The sequence below is a fragment of the Bos javanicus genome, chromosome 6 (genome assembly GCF_032452875.1).
Source record: "Bos javanicus breed banteng chromosome 6, ARS-OSU_banteng_1.0, whole genome shotgun sequence".
In the NCBI taxonomy this organism is placed as follows: domain Eukaryota; kingdom Metazoa; phylum Chordata; class Mammalia; order Artiodactyla; family Bovidae; genus Bos; species Bos javanicus.
Window position 1 is genome coordinate 87,615,708 of NC_083873.1, and position 22,477 is coordinate 87,638,184.

A 22,477-nucleotide genomic window follows, 5' to 3' on the forward strand; every position below is an offset into this window, starting at 1 on the left:
TCTCATGATGTTTGGGGGAAAAGTGGGCTACCAACCAGCTGCTTCAACACCTCCAATCAGTTCACTCTCTAACCGCAGTTAAAATTTCTTTGCTACAAGTTTCTGAAATTTTTATTATATCACCACACCCTTTAATATTTTAAACAAAGAATAGTGTCTCTCATACCTTGACGGTCACCAATATTTGAAATACCCGACAAGGAGTAGAAATAAGCCATGTTCACAGTGAACATAACTCTTTCAACATCTTTTGATATGCTTTTTCCATCTCAATTACTGATATCTTCAATTGTGCATAGCTATTTGAAACTTCTTCCCTGGTGGTTCAGCTGGTAAAGAGCATGCCTGCCAATGTAGGAGACATAAGAGGCACAGGTTCAATCCCTGGGTTTGAAAGATCCCCTGGAGGAGGAAATGGCAACCCAGTCCAGTATTCCTGGCTGCAGAATTCCATGGACAGAGGAGCCTGGCGGGTTATGGTCCATGGAGTCACAAAGAGTTGGACATGAGTGAAGCTACTTAGCACACATGCAACCTTCTTTATTCAGAGGAAAGAAGTCTAAGGGTTTTCTCCCAACACCAGCTATTAATCAGCACCAGGTATGAGAATGGTGTTAGTAAAGTTCCTCTTACACTCTCTGAGGCGTCCGAACTTTTTTTTGATCCAAGGGAGCGCTGGAATCTCTCTTCAACCGGAACTTCTACAGAGGCTCTCTCTTCTGTGGATGTCTTCCCTTTTCAGCATCCTGCAGGTTTTCCCAGCTGTGGCAGAAGACAGCTGGAACCAGTTCATGGGCTCGTACTGGTTCCAAAGCCCATGTGAAGTTTGCCTGCCTATTAAGCAATGCCCAGGTGGGAGAGACTCCTCCTGAGTCCTTTGGCATTCGGCGCTGGACCCCACAACTCCCACAGTGGCACTTTCGTTCATAAATGAATACCAAATTTTAGTTGTTAAATGGGGGTGGAAAAAGGAAGGACATTTTGTACTTATATGATACTACTACCCTCTGGTGATATATTTGAAATTGTTTTGAAAATTAAAATATTAGGTCATATCATTCTGTCTCTTGTAGTTTTTCACCCCCAGTTTAAGCATGTGCCTTTTCAGCACTTCTGTTACTGCTGTTTTCTGTCTCAACTAAATGATTTTACCAATTTAAGTTGTCATAACTGCTTGCATTCAATTTAGTCAGTTCATAATTATTAAATTAGTTGCTTAATAACTACAATACCTTTTAATAAAAATAATTAGACCTTCAGTTCAGTTCAGTTCAGTCACTCAGTCATTTCCGACTCTTTGTGACCCCATGAATCGCAGCACACCAGGCCTCCCTGTCCATCACCAACTCCCGGAGTTCACTCAGACTCACGTCCATCAAATCAGTAATGCCATCCAGCCATCTCATCCTCTCTCGTCCCCTTCTCCTCCTGCCCCCAATCTCTCCCAGCATTAGAGTCTTTTCCAATGAGTCACCACTTCGCATGAAGTGGCCAAAGTACTGGAGTTTCAGCTTTAGCATCATTCCTTCCAAAGAAATCCCAGGGCTGATCTCCTTCAGAATGGACTGGTTGGATCTCCTTGCAATCCAAGGGACACTCAAGAGTCTTCTCCAACACCACAGTTCAGAAGCATCAATTCTTTGGCACTCAGCTTTCTTCACAGTCCAAATCTCACATCCATACATGACCACTGGAAAAACTATAGCCTTGACTAGATGGACTTTTGTTGGACAAGTAATGTCTCTGCTTTTGAATATGCTATCTGGGTTGGTCATAACTTTCCTTCCAAGGAGTAAGCATCTTTTAATTTCATGTCTGCAGTCACCATCTGCAGTGATTTTGGAGCCCAGAAAAATAAAGTCTGATACTGTTTCCACTGTTTCCCCATCTATTTCCCATGAAGTGGTGGGACCGGATGCCATGACCTTTGTTTTCTGAATGTTGAGCTTTAAGCCAACTTTTTACCACTTTCACTTTCATCAAGAAGCTTTTTAGTTCCTCTTCACTTTCTGCCATAAGGGTGGTGTCATCTGCATATCTAAGGTTATTGATATTTCTCCTGGCAATCTTGATTCCAGCTTGTGCTTCTTTCAGTCCAGCATTTCTCATGATGTACTCTGCATAGAAGTTAAATAAACAGGGTGACAATATACAGCCTTGACATACTCCTTTTCCTATTTGGAACCAGTCTGTTGTTCCATGTCCAGTTCTAACTGTTGCTTCCTGACCTGCATACAAATTTCTCAAGAGGTAGGTCAGGTGGTCTGGTATTCCCATCTCTTTCAGAATTTTCCACAGTTTATTGTGATCCACACAGTCAAAGGCTTTGGCATAGTCAATAAAGCAGAAATAGATGTTTTTCTGGAACTCTCTTGCCTTTTCAATGATCCAGTGGATGTTGGCAATTTGGCCTCTGGTTCCTCTGCCTTTTCTAAAACCAGCTTGAACATCAGGAAGTTCACGGTTCACATATTGCTGAAGCCTGACTTGGAGAATTTTGAGCATTACTTTACTAGCGTATGAGATGAGTACAATTGTGCAGTAGTTTGAGCATTCTTTGGCATTGCCTTTCTTTGGGACTGGAATGAAAACTGACCATTTCCAGTCCTGTGGCCACTGCTGAGTTTTCCAAATTTGCTGGTATATTGAGTACAGCACTTTCACAGCATCATCTTTCAGGATTTGAAATAGCTCAACTGGAATTCCATCACCTCCACTAGCTTTGTTTGTAGTGATGGTTTCTAAGGCCCACTTGACTTCACATTCCTGGATATCTGGCTCTAGGTGAGTGATCACACCATTGTGATTATCTGGGTCATGAAGATCTTTTTTGTACAGTTCTTCTGTGTATTCTTGCCACCTCTTCTTAATATCTTCTGCTTCTGTTAGGTCCATACCATTTCTGTCCTTTATCGAGCCCATCTTTGCATAAAATGTTCCCTTGGTATCTCTGATTTTCTTGAAGAGATCTCTAGTCTTTCCCATTCTGTTGTTTTCCTCTATTTCTTTGCATTGATCGCTGAAGAAGGCTTTCTTATCTCTTCTTGCTATTCTTTGGAACTCTGCATTCAGATGCTTATATCTTTCCTTTTCTCCTTTGCTTTTCACTTCTCTTCTTTTCACAGCTATTTGTAAGGCATCCCCAGACAGCCATTTTGCTTTTCTGCATTTCTTTTCCATGGGGATAGTCTTGATCCCTGTCTCTTGTGCAACGTCATGAACCTCATTCCATAGTTCCTCAGGCACTCTATCTATCACATCTAGGCCCTTAAATCTATTTCTCACTTTCACTGTATAATCATAAGGGATTTGATTTAGGTCATACCTGAATGGTCTAGTGGTTTTCCCTACTTTCTTCAATTTAAGTCTGAATTTGGCAATAAGGAGTTCATCATCTGAGCCACAGTCAGCTCCCAGTCTTGTTTTTGTTGACTGTATGGAGCTTCTCCGTCTTTGGCTGCAAAGAATATAATCAATCTGATTTTGGTGTTGACCATCTGATGATGTCCACGTGTAGAGTCTTCTCCTGTGTTGTTGGAAGAGGGTGTTTGTTATGACCAGTGCATTTTCTTGGCAAAACTCTATTAGACTTTGCCCTGCTTCATTCGGTATTCCAAGGCCAAATTTGCCTGTTACTCCAGGTGTTTCTTGACTTCCTACTTTTGCATTCCAGTCCCCTATAATGAAAAGGACATCCTTTTGAGTGTAGTTCTAAAAGGTCTTGTAGGTCTTCACAGAACCGTTCAGCTTCAGTTTCTTCAGCGTTACTAGTTGGGGCATAGACTTGGATGACTGTGATATTGAATGGTTTGCCTTGGAAATCAACAGAGATCATTCTGTCATTTTTGAGATTGCATCCAAGTACTGCATTTCGAACTCTCTTGTTGACCATGATGGCTACTCCATTTCTTCTGAGGGACTTCATTAGACCTTAGATAATCCAAAATAGATAGAAGTAAATACCACCACCTTCCTGTCCTTAATTCCTTGTACAAATACACATAAATAAAAAGGAAAACATGAAGAATACAGTAAAATTAATAATAACAAGCGTAATAATAGAGGCAATAGGGGAAAGTCCAAAGAGAGAAGGATGACAAAAATGGAGAGCGCTTGCCATGGTCAGCTTTGGTGTGTCTCACAGTCTAAGTAAACAATGCTTGCTGACATTTGCCAACTTGGTCTATTTAATGAGTCTTTGATATAAGAATAAAGAATATGGACTCTTCTTTCAGATGGATAATTCTTTCTATAGTATGTGTAAACACTGTATTATAGTATATTTAAACCTAATAAATTAGAGTCTCTATGGATTCTTTCCTAATTGAAATTTGGGGGATACAACTATTTTGGGTAAAGTAACACCATTTATAGCCAGAAAGGCAGGAGACTTACAGGAGACGTGGGTTTGATCCCTGTGTCAGGAAGATCCCCTGGCATAGGAAATGGCAAAGCATCCAAATATTCTTGCCTAGAGAGAACCATGGACAGAGGAGCCTGGCATGCTACAATCCATGGGGCCACAAAAGAGTCAAACGTGAGTGAGCAACTAAACAACAACATATAACTTATTACTATTGTGAACTTATAAGAGGAACTTAAGCTATGTCAAGTGGTTTATTCTATACAAATGAATTCAGATAATAATATGGAAGCATTTTTCCCAGACTATAAAAAAATCTGGAAATAAGAAAAAAGTTGAGAAATATAAATAAGCAAAAAAAAAAAAAAAATGATATTATCCAACCATTCCATCTTCCAGAGTAATCTATCTACTGGCAGTGTTTCGGCAAGTACAATTCCAAGAAGGAAAAAATTTTAAATCATTTCTTCTCCTGACTTCTCTTCCTGAAGACCTAGATACTCTTCCTATAGAAGAATCTGAATAAATACAATTTTTTAAATTAATTAGCCTCCAATTAAAATAAATAAATTTATATTTAAAAAAAATGAGTAAATTGTCATAACAGGATTGTAAATGGAACTCATGAAGTTTATCCTATTATTCCTATTTTTTCTCTCCAGAATTGAAGATGAATGAATGAAAAAGAAAGCTCACAACCAAGTATTGTATTCATCAGGTATTTTCCCATGTAGAAATAGAGAATATAAGACTAATTTTTGGTAAAATGGCTTATGTTTACAATTTATCTATTTAGCATGTATGTTCTAACTTGTAACATTTAGACTTTCTGTTATTAAAAAGACATTACATATTTTCAGTGAAGCATTTTGAAACTACTGAATCATCAGTATGTGTAAATTTGCCTTCCTCAAACTGATGTACTCAAGTTTCTTACTCCTTATATTATTTCATCTAGAAACAAATATGGTTCACAGAGTATACTTTAAATAATTTTAGTTTTAAAGGTGTTCAACCAGGGGTACATTTTATTTAAAGCTTTTTAATCAACGGTATGGAACTTTTAAGTGCCCAGTAAGAAAGATGCCTGATACATGAATAGCAAAGAGCAGTTGCCCCTGATGTATTACATTGAGATAAATCAGGATCTGACTTTTCTCCACTTCACTATAGTAATTCTATGAGTGATGATGTTGTTCCCAAAGTCACATTATTATATGTTAATCTAATGGTCAAAGCTCTGACCTCATGTACAAAAAATTTATAATTGAATGTTAGGAGAAAATAACACTTAAAATGATGGACTCTTTAACTCTTTGCATTGCATTTTGCGTGCTATTTTGCAGTTAGCAAACCAATAATAGGATTAGTGAAATCCATATTGGCACCCAAAACAAAATATGATTTTAGTTTATAAAAAATCTACTGGGTGACTTTCCTGGTTGAGAATATGCCTTGCAATGCTGGGGACGTGGGTTTGATCCCTGGTTGGTTGGGAACTAAGATCCCACAAGCTTTAGAACAACTAAATCCACACATCACAACTAGAGAGTCCATGAGCAGCAACTAAATATCCTTCACGCCACAACTAAGACCCGAGCTATCCAAATTAAAAGAAAAAAAAATCGATTGGAATAAGAGGAAAAGAGACTCTTCTGTCTTGAAAGACTGACATGGAGTGTAATATAATACACTGGAAGATTCTGTATTAATCCTCCTAACCCTCTAATCTCAACAGATACATCATGGATGCATATCTGCTTCGGACACACGTGGTTGCTTTCAGCCTGGTTATAAGAAAAAAGAATGTGTAAATATAAAGCATTATATCTTACGATATATCCTAACCATATGTTTGCCAGCTCTAATTGAATCCACAGAAAAATGTTTTTTATTAGTAACTCTTACCTTCCTACATTTTTCTCATGTCTTTCTCATTTGTATTTAAAGTGCTTCCTTGCCTTAGGTACAAATATCTTTAAATATTTGTGTGAAAGCTTTTCTTTTGGAAACTTTAAAATGATTTTTGTCAAGCTGGTAGGTTTTCTCAGTGCGTCTCTGGACCCCAAAGACTTTCTCAGCTTGAATTTGTATAGCAGCCTACCGTTGGTTCTACTCAAATTCCTTTCTTTTTCTCTTCTCCAAGCCCTCACCCGATCCCATGCTCACTTTGCTTTTCACTTCCAGTTTTTATCTAACTTTAGGAATATGAAGTACAGAAAAGCAAAGACGAATTTTAAAAATTTGAGGAAAGGGAAGAAATTAAATGGCAAAATAATGGGAGCTGTTGGAGAAAAATGATCCTCACTGAGTTATTTTTTATTAGTAAAAAACTTGTTTACCCTTCCCTGTACCTAAAATACAAAAACTATCCAAAGTCAAGTATCAGAAGTAAGTAACACATATATTAATCTTATATAGCACTGACAAAAATAGACATGCTCCCCTAATATGATGTAAATGTGTACTTGGTAAAAGACTAAAAAATGCTAAATGATAATGAGGTCATTAAATGGTTCAGTCTCTGCAAACTAGGGTCTGATTATCTACCTGTAAAGACATTTGGATTTACCCTCAACAATTCAACTACTAAAAACACAAATATGGGAGCTCCATAGTACATGTCCACTATCAAGTTGATTTTCATTTAAGGACACATATAACATTCTATCCAATTTACAAGGCATGCAGAAAAGAGTTAACAAGTAGGCCCGAGTGTGCTATCTTTAGAAGGGCCCAGTTTGCAAGCTGGATTAGAGTCTGGGAATTTAAATAAATTCTAAACAGCTCCCTATCTTGATACAAGCTTTCCTTAAATGGCAGAGTGGCTCACAGTGCCTAGTTTGTTTATACAATCACAAAGTTCATGCTGCACATTGAATTTCCATCTGGGAGCCTAGAATTTAGACACATACTAAAAAGAAGTTGCCCATCTGATCTCTCTCTAAAAACCTTGGAATGGAGTAACAAGCCTTCCTCCTAGACAACATTTAACACTTGTTGTCAAACTTGTCACTGAAGGAATTAAGCATGTCCTGTGAGACTCCACTGGGCTAGGACTCTTGGAACCCTGTGCCTGGTTTCCTGCAGATTTTACTCCATGTGTAAAGCTGATTTTGCTTGGGATCACTTTGCTATACTAAAACTAGCTGTGAATACACTATATGCTGGTCTTCCCAGGTGGCTCAGTGGTAAAGAATCCACCTGCAATGCAGGAAATGCAGGTTCGATCCCTGGGTTTGGAAGATCCCCTGGTATAGGAAATGGCAGCCTCACTCCAGTATTCTTGCCTGGAAAATCCCATGGACAGAGGGAGCCTGGCAGGCTACAGTCTATAGAGTCGCAAAAAGTCAGACACCACTGAGTGACTTAGCACACACACACAGTATGCTGAGTCCTGTGAGTCTTTCTAATAAACCACCAAACTTGGGAGTGTTACCAGGGACCTCTGACACCCATTGATTTTTGTCTTTCTTAAGATATATAGATTTTAAATAAATATTTATTGCATAAATACTATGTGAATTGAATTATGCTATGTGAAACCAAGATAAGTAATCCAGGCCTATTTTAAGAAATTCAGTTTTGTGGCTATGTCTACACACAGAACTATATAAAAAGAATATCCAATTAACTGAGTCAAAGCAGAATAAGGAAAATACAGTAAGCTCTTTTCAATGCAACTTTTGAGATGTATACATTTCATCTCATTCAAATATCAGGAAAGCTCAAGGCATGTTAGTTAGAACAAGTAGATTTTGACAGGTTATGATATTTGAAGGCAAAAGAAAGAGGAGTTTTGCAGGATTTCCCTTGAAATTTTGCAAGTGGATAGAAAGTATGGTAAATAAATGAATAATATAGAATATATCAAGGAAAATGACATAATAATAATTTTTACTTGTAGCACAAAGTGGAATTTTCAAATGCTCTTGATTAGAATCCTAATAATTTGAATGTCTGATTTATAACTCATTTCTATTATTGGAGTGTGTAACCATTCCCTTTCTGCAGGGGATCTTCCTGACCCAGAGATCAAACCTGGGTTTCCAGCACTGCAGGCAGATTCTTTACCATCTGAACCACCACGGAAGCCCTTTTAAGCAAAACTTATGGGTCACTGTGTGTGTGTGTGTGTATGTGTGTGTGTATTTGCTCAGTTGTGTCTGATTCCTTGCAACCCCATGGACTGCCGCCCACCAGTCTAGAATACTAGAGTGGGTTGCTGTTTCCTTCTCCAGAAGATCTTCTTGACCCAAGGATCAAACCCACATCTCCTGCATCTTCTGTATTGGTAGGTGGATTCTTTACCACTGAGCCATCAGAGAAGCCCAGGGGTCCTTAGAGAAAATCCATCAAAATTCCATGGAATTTTAAAAGCATCTTTCTAAAGCTCTCTTAAGCTTATATTCTCTTGATTTTTAATCATGTTTTTCTTTTCTGCCTCTTTGTTCAGGTCCATCATGAGTGAGGAATGGGATTCAAACTCTACAGAAAACTGGCATTACATTTGGAATAATGCCACAACACATGATCTGTACTCAGATATCAATATTACCTATGTGAACTACTATCTTCACCAGCCTCAAGTGGCAGCGATTTTCATTATTTCCTACTTTTTGATCTTCTTCCTATGCATGGTGGGAAATACAGTGGTTTGCTTCATTGTAATGAGGAACAAACATATGCACACAGTCACTAATCTCTTCATCTTGAACCTGGCCATAAGTGATCTACTAGTTGGTATATTCTGTATGCCTATCACACTGCTGGACAATATTATAGCAGGTATGTTGATCCACTCCAGTATTCTTGCCTGGAAAATCCCATGGATGGAGGAGCCTGGTGGGCTACAGTCTATGGGGTCACAAACAGCTGGAAACGACTGAGTGACTTCACTTATGTTGATTTGTGTACAGCTCAAAGATAATATAAAAAAAATTTGTCCCATATTCCTGCAGCTATGGTACGGTCATCCATTCATTTCAAATATTTATGGAGTTCCAAGAACTTCTCCAAGTAGCTGTCCTCATGAGGCCTACATTATAAAGGAGGATAAAAAAACAACAAACAAAAAGCTATATAAACAGTCAGAGAATAAAAAAAATTATGGGGAAAAGTAAAGCAAGTGACAGAGATGAGATGTGGAGGCTGATTTTTATAGAGTTCACTGACAGTCATCTGTGAATGATGACACTTCTTACTGAAGACTTTGAATTTCTTTGACAGCTCTGAGCACATATAGTATGGTAGGAATGTTATTGAGACTATTATGGATCATAAAGCTCAAAGAACTGCTAAATGTGGTTTCCATTAATACCATGTCTTTGATATAATGTAAATAGATATTTAAACCCTCTTGTGGTTAGCTGGGCTTCTCTGGTGGTTGGGAGATTTCCAACAGTTTTTGATGGAAGGCAAGCAGCAGGACCAATGATATGTCACAAAGTGGTAGTTTCATTCATGGAGTAGTAATTTACATGTGCAGCATAAACAATGGTTCGGGTGCTACCCTAGAGGACTTCCAGGTCCGTATTACCACTTCCTAACACAACTTTATGTCCCTCCCTTGTGGCTCAGCTGGTAAAGAATCCACCTGTAATCAATCCCTGGGTTGGGAAGATTCCCCTGGAGGATGACATGGCAACCCACTCTAGTTTTCTTGTCTGGAAAATCCCCATGGACAGAAGAGCCTGGCAGGCTGCAGTCCATGGGGTCACAAACAGTTGGACACAACTGAGCGACCAAGCACAAAACATCACATTATACACCCCAGAAGTATAGGAATGGTGTATCTACGGCTCCTGGTAGAGTTTTGGTACATAGTACCTGATTAATAAATATTTGTTGTATAAACTAATGAATAGCACTCAAGATACTCATATTCCAAATCTGTGTAAGAAAATATAAAAAGTATTTAGATCAAACAAGCCATATCATGGGGCTACTGTGGTGGCTCAGGAGTAAAGAATTTGCCTGCAATGCAGGAGATGCAGAGATGTGGGTTCAATCCCTGGGTCGGAAAGATTCCCTGAAGGAGAAAATGGCAACCTACTCCAGTAATCTTGCCCAGAAAGTAAACTGATGTTGAATGCCACAAAAGGGAAAGAACTGTGGTGTGGTTTGTTGTTACTGCTGTGTAGTCAGACACGACTGAGTGACTAAACAATAATAACAAAAGTCATATCACAGTTCTTTTCCATTATGGCATTCAACATAGGTTTACTGAAAAATGGAGATTTAAGAATTTATTTCTGTTTCTTTCCTTTCTCTGAAGTGGGAGTCAGGGAATGTTTGAGTGGCTATTCTATCATAATATACTACATAAATTCTGTGTTTCCATGATGCTTGTCATTTAAAAGCAATATTTATTAATGATGTACATTTAAAAAAAATGATGTACATTTTTAAGATGTGCTAGACAAAAAGAGTTGATAAAAATTGTTGTCTCAATAAACTTAAGAAATGATCTCAATATGTCTCCCATAAATATCTATAATTAAATTACTAGTTAAGTTTTTTCATATACAGTATCCTTCCCTACCCCTGATTCCTATTCCCAGGAGGCAGCCACATTCAGCATTTTTGCATTTATTTTTGGTAATTACTATAATATTTCTGAATAACATGTTTTTATTCTAGTATATTATCCAACTGCAGAAGATGCAATTTAGTTCTCATTATCCTCTTCTACCCCAGGAGATAGTTTCCCTCACCAAACTCCACTGAACTGACAGCACTAGGGCAAAAGAATGTAAATCCATAGAAACTGTCTGAATGTGAAATTGGAAAAACAACATGACTGGTTGAAATTTGGTATAAATACCAACAGACACATTTATACAAAGCCACAAATATACATTCATTTTTCACCTCCCTCATTCTCTCAATATGAGCACATCATTGTTTTTTGTTAAATCAATATTTAGGGTATGCATTACTATTATTATATGTACCTTACCCCTGCTGAACCATGTAGAGTACTATGATAGCAACCTTTTCTCTTATAAAATGTTTTTGTTTTCCTGGATTTAATAAGGGCATAATCTTTTGATTTGTTTAATGTTTTGAGTATAGCTATCAATAATGTTTTCTCAGATTTTCTTCCAGGAGAGTTAAGTTTCTTGCCAATACCTTCAAACATATAAAGTACATATATGTGTTTTTAACACATCAAAAAGATGTAAATGAGGTGAATAATAAAGCTTCCAAGCTTGTTGTGGGGATTAGATATGTTAATAGATGCAAAATATTTATTAGAGCATATAGAATGTTGAAACTACTGTATAAGCTTTGACATTATTAATATACTGAAAAACAAAGCTCTGAATATATTAATGAGAATAATGGGAAACGTTGATTGTTCCCTGGATCTTTTAGGAAACAGTTACATGAATCTAATTTCATGTCTTTCTCTTCAAAATTTCAGTGAAATTAAAATATACATGTATGATCTCTCTGAAGACTAACTGTTCCATTTCCCTTTCAGGATGGCCTTTTGGAAGTACAATGTGCAAGATCAGTGGCTTGGTTCAGGGAATATCCGTTGCAGCTTCTGTCTTTACTTTAGTTGCAATAGCAGTGGATAGGTAGGTCAACCCCAAACTCTGAATCCAGAAAATTGAGCATGTCTGCAACTATTCTACCTAACCAGTGAAAAATGTGTCATCTACTACATTTGGGCATATCTGTTTAAAATTGTATTCATAATATATCCTTTTATATATATATATATATGTAGTATATAATATATATACATATGCATAGTATATATGTGTGTGTATATATATTTGTGCATTATATATACATAAATTGTATCCACAGTATGTATCCCTTTATATATGTATATATATATATAGAGAGAGAGAGAGAGGGAGATAGTGTGTATGCATGTGCATGCTCAGTCACTCAGTCATTTCTGATTCTTTGTGACCACATGGACTGTGGCCTGCCAAGTTCCTCTGTCCATGGAATTTTCTAGGCAAGAATACTGGAGTGGGTTGCCATTTCCTACTCCAGGGGATCTTCCTGAGCCAGGGATCAAACCCATGCCTCCTGCATTTGCAGGAGCATTCTTTACCACTGCACCACCTGAGAAACCACACACACACACACACACACACTAAGAGTTCGGTAATAAAATAAAACTAGTAAAGTTTTCATATTTTAAAATTAAATAATTAGAGATGATTCATGTCCTAGTTTGGCCTGCTATAACAAGGTATAATACGTTATTTGATGAATGAATAAATGAAAAAATAATACTTGAAGTTTCCATAATTGTTTTACAAAAGGAGCAAAAATACCTAGAACAGCACCTATGAAGTTATCCGTAATTTAAGAGTGAGTAAATGGGAGAATCCACTGATTAGAAGACTAGATGAACACTTGGAGGTTAAGACAGAAGACCTATCATTTCATGGAAAATAGATGGGAACAAAGCAGAAACAGTGGCAGATTTTATTTTCTTGGATTCCAAAATCACGTGTGGATGGTGACCACAGCCACGAAATGAAATGATGCTTGCTTCTTGGAAGTTACAAGGGAAGCCTTGTGACAAACCTATACAGTGTATTACAAAGCAGAGACTTCACTTTGTGGACAAAACTCATATAGTCCAAGCTATGGTTTTTCCAGTAGTCCTCTAGGGATGTGAGAGTTGGACCATGAAGAAGGCTGAGAGCCAAAGAATTGATGCTTTTGAACTGTGCTGCTGGAGAAGACTCTTGAGAGTTCCTTGGACTGCAAAGAGATCAAACCAGTCAATCCTAAAGGAAATCAACCGTGAATATTCATTGGAAGGACTGATGCTGAAGCTGAAACTACAATTGATGTGAAGAACCAACTCATTGGAAAACACTCTGATGCTGGGAAAGATTGAGGGCAGGAGGAGAAGCGGGTGACAGAGAATTAGATGGTTGGAGAGCTTCACCGACTCAATGGAGATGAATTTGAGCAAACTCTGGGAGATAGTGGAGGACAGAGAAGCCTGGCGTGGTGCAGTCTATGGGGTTGCAAAGAGCTGAACACAACTTAGCAACTGAGCAACAACAAAAACAAGACTTTACATATGCTTTGAAGGAGTTGTAAAGAAAGACAACAGAGTAGTAAAAGCTCAAGCTAACTAGTCGTTATATAAAGATATTAGTTAAATTAGTTTGGGTTGCTTCTAAGCCATTTAAAAACTCTGTTTTCTTACCTGCAGATCTGGAAAACAGTAAGTTTCATAACATTTCAGTTTTATAGAGTCATCAAAAAAATCCTAGAAAATTCAATAGATGATAATACTTTGAAAAATATGTTATGCAGTTGCATAGTTGTATGGTTATCTTATACTGCAGAAGGAAATGGCAACCCACTCCAGTATTCTTGCCTGGAAAATTCCATGGAAAGAGGAGCCTGGCAGGCTACAGTTCATGAGGTCACAAAGAGTCAGACATGACTGAATGACTGAGCACATGGTTATCTTATAATGAACATAATGAACATCAATAATAACATTAAGAATCACAATGACAAAAATTAACAGCAGTAAAATGAACCAGTGTTACTCTTCATACTGATGTTGAATTTTCATGCTCAGAAGATATGGAACACCAGGAAGGTGTATAAACAGAACTCATAATTGGCAACTCTCAGAGTCTTACAGCTCTGAAAAAAACCACCAAGACACTTGGTGGCTCAAAACAGCAGTGTTTAGTACTTCCCACAACTCTGTAGATTGGCTGGGTGTGGTTCTCCTACTCTATGTCTTACAGCTGAAATCGCTCATGCTTCCACTTATACCATGCTTGCTAATGTTCAACTAACTGGCCAAAGCAAATTGCATGTCCAAGCACACAGATCATATGTGAGGGGACCCCAGAAGGGCATGAAGGAAAGTATAAGAATATGGGCTCTGCAGCCAAACCACATGTGCAACAATCATGTGTGATTATGGGCAAGAATTTTTACCCTTTCTAAGACTTTTCCCCATAAAAGGCTTAAAGATACAATCCATGCAAACCAATGAAAAGGACCTTAGAACAGAATATTAAATGTTCAATATGGGCTGCTTAACACTAACATTTTTATTATATCTTTAAAATTTTTATTGGAGTAGAGTTGATTTACAATGTTGTGTTAATTTCTGCTATACAGAAAAGTGAATCAGTTGTAAATACATATGCATACATCCGTGCTTTTTTTCTAAAGGTTTATTGTATTTATTTATTTAATTTACTTTTTGGCTGTGCTGGGTCTTCGTTGCTGTGCATAGGCTTTTCTCTAACTGCAGCGAGTGGGGCTACTCTCCGTTGTGATGCACAGGATTCTTGTTGCAGCAGCTTCTCTTGTTATGGAGCACAGGATCTAGGTGCGCAGGTTTCAGTAGCTGCAGCACATGGGCTCTGTAATTGTGGTTCACAGGCTCTAGAGCGCTGGCTCCAGTAGTTGTGATGCATCAACTCAGCCATTCTGCAGCATGTGAGATCCTCCTGGACCAGGGATCAAACCAGCATCCCTTGCACTGCAAGATGGATTCCTAATCGCTGGACCACCAGGGAAGCCTGAGTACTTTTGCTATTAATAGTGTCTGATATACTCCACTTATTCGCATTTTGAGTTGAAATTAATCTCATATAATAATTACAGAAAATGCGTCTCTCCTAATTCTAACTTTCTACGTTTTAGGGAGAACGTGGATGAAGACTGCAGTTACTGAAATTTAATTAATGACTCAGCCAGAAGTTATGAGCAGTCCTTCACTGATATTTGCCTTTCGTTACAGGTTCCGGTGTGTCATCTACCCTTTTAAACCAAAGCTCACTATCAAGACGGCGTTTGTCATCATTATGATTATCTGGGTCCTGGCCATTGCCATCATGGCCCCATCTGCAGTAATGTTACATGTACAGGAAGAAAAAAATTACCGAGTGAGATTCAACTCCCAGGATAAAACCAGTCCAGTCTACTGGTGCCGGGAAGACTGGCCAAGTCAGGAAATGAGGAGGATTTATACCACAGTGCTGTTTGCCAATATCTACCTGGCTCCCCTGTCCCTCATTGTCATCATGTATGGAAGGATTGGAATTTCACTGTTCAAGAGGAAAGTGCCCCACACAGGCAAACAGAACCGGGAGCAGTGGCACGTGGTATCCAAGAAGAAGCAGAAGATCATTAAGATGCTCCTGACCGTGGCTCTGCTTTTCATTCTCTCCTGGTTGCCCCTGTGGACCCTGATGATGCTCTCAGATTATGTTGACCTGTCTGCAAATGAACTGCAGGTCATCAATATCTACATCTACCCTTTTGCACACTGGCTGGCCTTCTGCAACAGCAGCGTCAACCCCATCATTTACGGTTTCTTCAATGAAAATTTTCGTCGTGGTTTCCAAGATGCTTTTCACCTCCAGCTCTGCCAAAAAAGAGCAAAGTCCAAGGAAGTCTACACTCTGAGAGCTAAAAACACTGTGGTCATCAACACATCTCATCTGTCAGCACAGGAATCAACAGTTAAAAACCCACACGAGGAAACTGTGCTTTGTAGGATAAGTGCTGAAAAGCCCTTACAGGAATTAATGATGGAAGAATTAGGAGAAATTACCAGTAGCAATGAGATGTAAAAAGAGCTGGTGTGATGATTTTAACTCTGCTGTGTGATATATATTGAAATATTGTTGATGTCTATGGCTTCGTTCTTTAGTTCTTTCTATGAATGTTAGAAACCCTCTCTGAAAAAGTCAACAAAATGAACCTCCTGTTTGTAATCAACCTTATTGTATTTAAAATATATACAGAAACATACACAAATTGGCATGGATAAATCTATTTTCTAGGACTAGTTTTCAAAGCCTCATCTTTTCCAACTTTGCTGTGTATATATATGCAACACACATACACACACATTTTCATCAAATGGTGATAAATGGGCAGTTCTTTGCATGAGAGCATGTTTTGCAAACTCTCCTTTTGCTTTTGAATTGGAAATTTCAGACTACAGAACTATTTATCTGTGTGTGCTTTTAAAATGTACTCAGCTTTCTTAGAATAAGAACTGCAATAGCAAATAAAGGGACACTGTATTTCTTTGTATTTAAAGGCTGACTTTTTTCCTTTTAAAAAGTACAAAGTTGGTAACAATTGCTCCAAATGAGTTATTGTTGAGTTTTAATACTTCCATAAATGAATTTAAGCCCTAGCTGAACCCACGTTTCTTGTAGAGATGATTCAGGATCCCAAGTTGACCTCCTTTCTAATAGAATCCCTGACATAAAAAAGTCAATCTTGTAATAAAGCAGCAGTTGTCAGAGGAAAGCAGCTCTCTTTTGAAGGGCTTGATCAGAGATGTTCAACAGTCATCGTAAGACTCCCAGAAAATTTGAACTGATTATTCCAGATTTCCTACTGGGCAGGACATTTAAATCTGGAAGTCCTACTGGATTAGCAAATTAATACTGCTACTAAGAGAATGGTGAACCCCTGGATTCTGCCTGGTTAGGATTATGTAGTGACAATAGTCATAAATGCTGGCTTTTATTCTGGGGTGGGATAGACCCTAGAAAATTGGGAATTATAAAATAACAAACAGTTTTGCAAATAAAAATAAATCTCTGGGCTTGGACCTATCACGTTTTCTCGGGCTGTAATGTGGTTTAAGGTAAAAGCTTTCCAACACTATAGGCCTTTGAGAAAATAATTGTTTTAATTGGGTTTATGCTATATAATATTTAAATCTGTATGTGTTACATATTTCCAAAACCTTTTTTGAATTTCATTATTTCTTCTATATCATGTCGTCTATGTGTTATGAAGAACTTATTTGGGACTTCCTTAATAACCACTTTTGTGATTATAAAATAATAAAATTTACATTACGAAATATCAAAACAGATATTATCAAAATAACACCTGTTACTAGTGGAATTTTCATGAAAAACAGAATGGTGCAAAAATTGCATGTAATTCCTCTTCAAAGGAGAAATAAAACAGTGAAAACACTATGTAGATCAGCATCCTGTATGTACATCTTTGCCAAGAGTGATTATTCAGGAATGATTATTTTGCCATTGTCTACCTTACAATATCATTAATACATATTAAATTTCTACAATTGTGCTACTTTAATGGTGAAAAATCATTTAAACTTGTGGTTTTGATTACTAGTGTGGCTGAATATTATTTCATGTTTCTTATTGATTTGTATTTATTCCTCTTCCCATTCACTGGCCATTTTCCCATTGTAGTTTTGTTGTTGTCTTTTATCTATTACTATGTACTTTGGGGGGCTTCCCTTGTAGCTCAGTTTGTAAAGAATCTGCCACCTGCATTTGATCCCTGGGTCGGGAAGATCCCCTGGAGAAGGAAATGGCAACCCACTCCAGTATTCTTGGCTGGAGAATCCATGAACAGAGTAGCCTGGCGGGCTACAGTCCATGGGGTTGCAAGAGTTGGACACAACTTATCTACTAAACCACCACCGTGCACTTTGTGTATCAACCATCAATAACAGGCAGAATTGGTCTTTAAAAAAAAAAAAAAAAACATAAAAATGGTGTCTTTTCTCTGCTTAAAAGCCATTAATCATTTCTTTTCAAATTAGGGGACAAATAACAACAACAACAAACTCCTTATCAGGACTTACACACCTTTAGTTTTTCTGCCCCCTGTCCACCCCTTAATCTTGTCTCATATCCTACACACATCATTCACACTACTTATCTAGTTACCTAGTGGTAACCATTCTTACTGTCATTTGGGGGCATATTTACATGCTTTCTTTAATAAAGTAATGATTCTGGGACATGTACTTTATAACTTCTTATTCATTTAGTATATCAAGAACACATGTCCATGTTGTTTAATATTCTTCAAATATCCATTCCTTAATTTACTAAGTTTCCTTTCTGAGGATGAAAATATAAGCTATTTCCTAAATCTATAAAATGATGCAGTTATGTGTACCTTGTATAATACTGGGCATATTTATAATTATCTTAGAATAGACATATAAAAACACAACTGCATGTCCAAATGCAGGTACATTTGATAATGTTTTAATACACATTGTCAAATATTTCTTAAATAGGTTTTAATATTTCATACTTCCCTTAGTGGTGTAACTGAGCTATCCATAAAGCCTATCCCACTCCAGTATTCTTGGGCTTCCTTGTGGCTCAGCTGGTAAAGAATCTGCCTGTAATTATTTTGCAGACCTGAGTTTGATCTCTGGGTTGGGAAGATCCCGTGGAGAGGGGAAAGGCTACCCACTCCAGTATTCTGGCCTGGAAAATTCCATGGACTGTACAGTTCATGGGGTCACAGAGTTGAACATGACTGAGTGACTTTCACTTTCACTTTAGTGGTGTAACAGGGTTTGCTCACTCACACACTTATAATATGGCATATTCCATAGAACATGGACTTCCCTGGTGGCTCAGACAGTAAAGCGTCTGTCTACAATGCTGGAGACCTGGGTTCGATCCCTGGGTCAGGAAGATCCCCTGGAGAAGGAAATGGCAATCCGCTCCAGTACTATTGCCTGGAAAATCCATGGACAGAGGAGCCTGGTAGGCTACAGTCCATGGGGTCGCAAAGAGTCGGACACGACTGAGCGACTTCACTTCACTTCATCTTTACTTCATAGAACAAAATTGTCTTGTCAGTTTGGTCAGAGAGAACTTGTATACCTATGTTTGTTTCATTCCATTGTTATGCAGCCGGACATTAAAATAATCTTCATTTAATTTGATTCATTTGTATTCACTTATCTTCACTTGTATTTGTAGCAGAAGAAAACATTTCCCTTTTCTTTCTAGTTTGTTCACTGATCTATAATTAAATTGACATAAGACGGTACAGAAGGGAAACAATTTAATTACATATGTATGGGAGCCCCATGAAGACATGAGAGGCTCCCAGAGAGTCAGGCAACTGAGGCTTTTATGCCATCCTGGACTAAGGAGAAGAAGGGTAGGCGATGGAATGTCAAAGGAGAGGAAGATAATTCACAGGAAAATGGAAAGAGAAAATATTTGTTAAGGAAATGTTTGTCACACCATGCAAAGTCTTTTTTATGTAAAAAAATATATATATATGTATATAGATATCAATTCAGTTCAGTTCAGTTGCTCAGTTGCATCTGACTCTTTGCGACCCCATGGACTGCAGCACGTCAGGTCTTCCTGTCCATCACCAATTCCCAGAGTTTACCCAAACTCATGTCCATTGACTCGGCAATGCCATACAACCATCTCATCCTCTGTTGTTCCCTTATATATATATATATATATATATGTTTACAATAGCTCTCTTCCTGGTAGGCTCCCATCTAAATTATTTTAGGGCGTTAAGGGACAGATAAAAAGTTCTTCTTGAGTCTGTTGGGCCTTTATCATGTTCAGCTTGAAATAACCCACCTGCCACAATGGCATATTCTGGGGTGGCCTCCTCTGAAGCCCATCATATTCACTCGTATCTCTTTCTTAGTTAATTCCCTCTTCCTGTTCTTTACTTCCTATTTGGTTAGATTATTTGATTTTTTTCTCAACAGTGTATAAAAGTGCTCCCTAAGTCAGGATATTAATCTTTGACTATCAGACATGTTTCAAACATTTTTTCTATTTGATGTGTGACTATGTACGTGTATATGCACAGATATGAGGACAAAGTTTCAGCCACTGTGACAGAATCCTGAAACACACTGGATTCTTAAAGGATATAGATGTTGATTCTGTGCTTGATGTTAGCAGTCCAGCTCAGTGGGGACCTTATTACCACATATTAGCCTTTACAGATGAGGAACTGACTTCACAGAGGTAAAGGAAGTTGTTCAGGGTTATGCAACCATAACCCTGAACATAAACAGTGACTCATGGAGCCAAATTCTAACCCATTTCAGCATTTAATGAATATTTATTATGTGGCAGGCACTACATTAAGCTCTTTACAGGAATCATCTCATTGAATCCTTATATACTAGGAAGTAAGTTTTAATATTCACCTTTTCAAACAGACACAAAGGCTGAAGCTTTCAAATATTAACATAAGGAACTATTTAAGAATATTTATTCAGGAGTCAGATTGTCTAGGGCTGCATCTTGACTCTGCCATCTAGATATCAGTTCCTAAAATTCTCAATAACTCAGTTTCCTCAACTGTAAAATGGACATAATAATAGAAATCATTTAGCAATTTAATGCAATACCATTTGTAAATAGACTAGAACTATACCTAGTATTCTTCCATTTATTAAGAGGAAACATAGTTTGTATCAGCCTAATGTCTGTAATCAATTTTTAAGAGGCTTATTCCCACTTAGGTAAAACTCAGAGGTTAAAGATAACTGTTCTAAACTGGCTGCTTGGATAATAACCTTAAAAAACAAACAATATAAAACTCAATCTTTTATTGTACCTTATGTACTAGAAAATAAATATGCATCATGATTTTCTACTTTGTTGCTTTCTTATATATTTCTAGCTAGCTTTCTTTTTCAAGCAGTATTTTTTTCAAAAAGATATTTACCTCATTACAAAATGAATTATCCTATACATATGTCTTCCAAAGATGTTTCCATGTAAACAGACAGTGCTCAAGTATACATTTTCCCAGACAGTGGGAAAACAATGGAATGGTACTGCAGAATAACAAAACGGTGAATGAACACAACAATATAAAAGTAAAAGCCCAGTGGGCCTCAGTCCATGGAGTTGCAGAAGAGTCGGATACAACTTAGCAGCTAAACAACGACAATAACAACAGTATTTTCTATTCAAGTTCCATTTATAAGATTATAACCCAGATATAACGAGGACCTTATAGTTATATATTGATTACAACATTGAATTGTTCTTGTTTTATTTCAACCTTGGGGCAGGATTCAACACTTTTCTTCACTTCCTAAAATAAATCCTCACAACAACTGCAAAATATATACCAGCCACATTTCACATCAGAATACTAAAACCCAGAGAGGCCAAATAAGGTTACTCAACAAAGAAATTTGAAACTGGTATTTAAATTCAGGAGTGCTGAATGCCAAAACCCATAAAATAATTGGTTAAAAGAAAAGTATTTTATGAATTCTTGTTTGCAAACAAATCTTAAGTAAAAATGGCATTTGCTTTTTTCAAGGCAGTTTGATGTAGATAAAGAGCACAGGCTGGAACCTGAGGCATTAAAATTTTAATTCTGCAACTTGCTAGCTGTATAACTATAGGAAATTTACCAAGATATTCTAAGGACTCACTTTCCTTATGGATGAAAAAGAACATATTTATCACATTATTTATAGAAAGTAGTACAGTGTTTAATACATATGGGAAGTTGTGGCCTTTATCAGTTTAAGTGGCAAATACTTTCAAGATATTTGATTTTGTATGTGTGTAAGGCTGTAACAACTTAAGCCCAGAGACCTGAGACAACAGTGAAAAGATAATTCAAGTTTATCAATCCTGAAAAGCCTTAAGTAGACTTACTCAAAATAAGTAAATGCTTTTCCATCTTAAGTACTTAAAATCAGCCACATTCATCATCTGGTAACTTTCAAAGAAATGTTACATTTTTCTATTTATGAAGTATCAGTTCTTTAAAGAAAATGATGCATTGTAGGTTCAGATGAGTTGGACTGAGTGTATTGCATCCATCGTCAAGGCGCAGTTCATGAGCTTTACGGGGTAAATAGAATATGTGCTGTTGTTGTTTAGTTGCTGAGTCTAGTCTGCCAGGCTCCTCTGTCCGTGGGGTTTTCCAAGCAAGAATTTTGGAGTGAGTTGCCATTTCTCCAGGGGATATGGGCTTCCCTGGTGGCTCAGAGTTAAAGACTCTGCCTGCAATATGGGAGACCTGAGTTTGATCCCTGGGTCAGAAAGACCTCCTGGAGAAGGAAATGCAAGCCACTCCAGTATTCTTGCCCAGAAAATTCCATGGGCAGAGGAGCCCGGCAGACTATAGTTCATGGGGTCCCAAAAAGTCAGACACAACTGAATGACGAACACTGTACTTTTTCTCCAGGGGATCTTCCCGAGCCAGGGATCAAATCTGTGTCTCCTGCATTGGCAGGCAGATTCTTTACCCCTGAGCCACCCTGGAAGCCCTTATGCCAGATAAATCCTGCCCCAAAGACTATAAACTTTT

The 22,477-nt window shown here is 37.6% G+C and overlaps 1 protein-coding gene across 1 annotated transcript in view; it reads left to right on the forward strand.

Moving 5' to 3' along the window:
* The window catches only part of NPFFR2 (neuropeptide FF receptor 2), an 81,124-nt gene extending 60,286 nt beyond the window's left edge, over nucleotides 1-20,838 (forward strand). The window contains exons 2-5 of the mRNA XM_061420427.1: nucleotides 5,026-5,081; nucleotides 8,820-9,151; nucleotides 11,853-11,952; nucleotides 15,132-20,838. Of these exons, the coding sequence (XP_061276411.1) occupies nucleotides 5,038-5,081; nucleotides 8,820-9,151; nucleotides 11,853-11,952; nucleotides 15,132-15,966 (1,311 nt within the window). The 5' untranslated portion in view covers nucleotides 5,026-5,037 and the 3' untranslated portion in view covers nucleotides 15,967-20,838. The remainder of the gene's footprint in view (nucleotides 1-5,025; nucleotides 5,082-8,819; nucleotides 9,152-11,852; nucleotides 11,953-15,131) is intronic.
* Nucleotides 20,839-22,477: the final 1,639 nt, after the last annotated feature.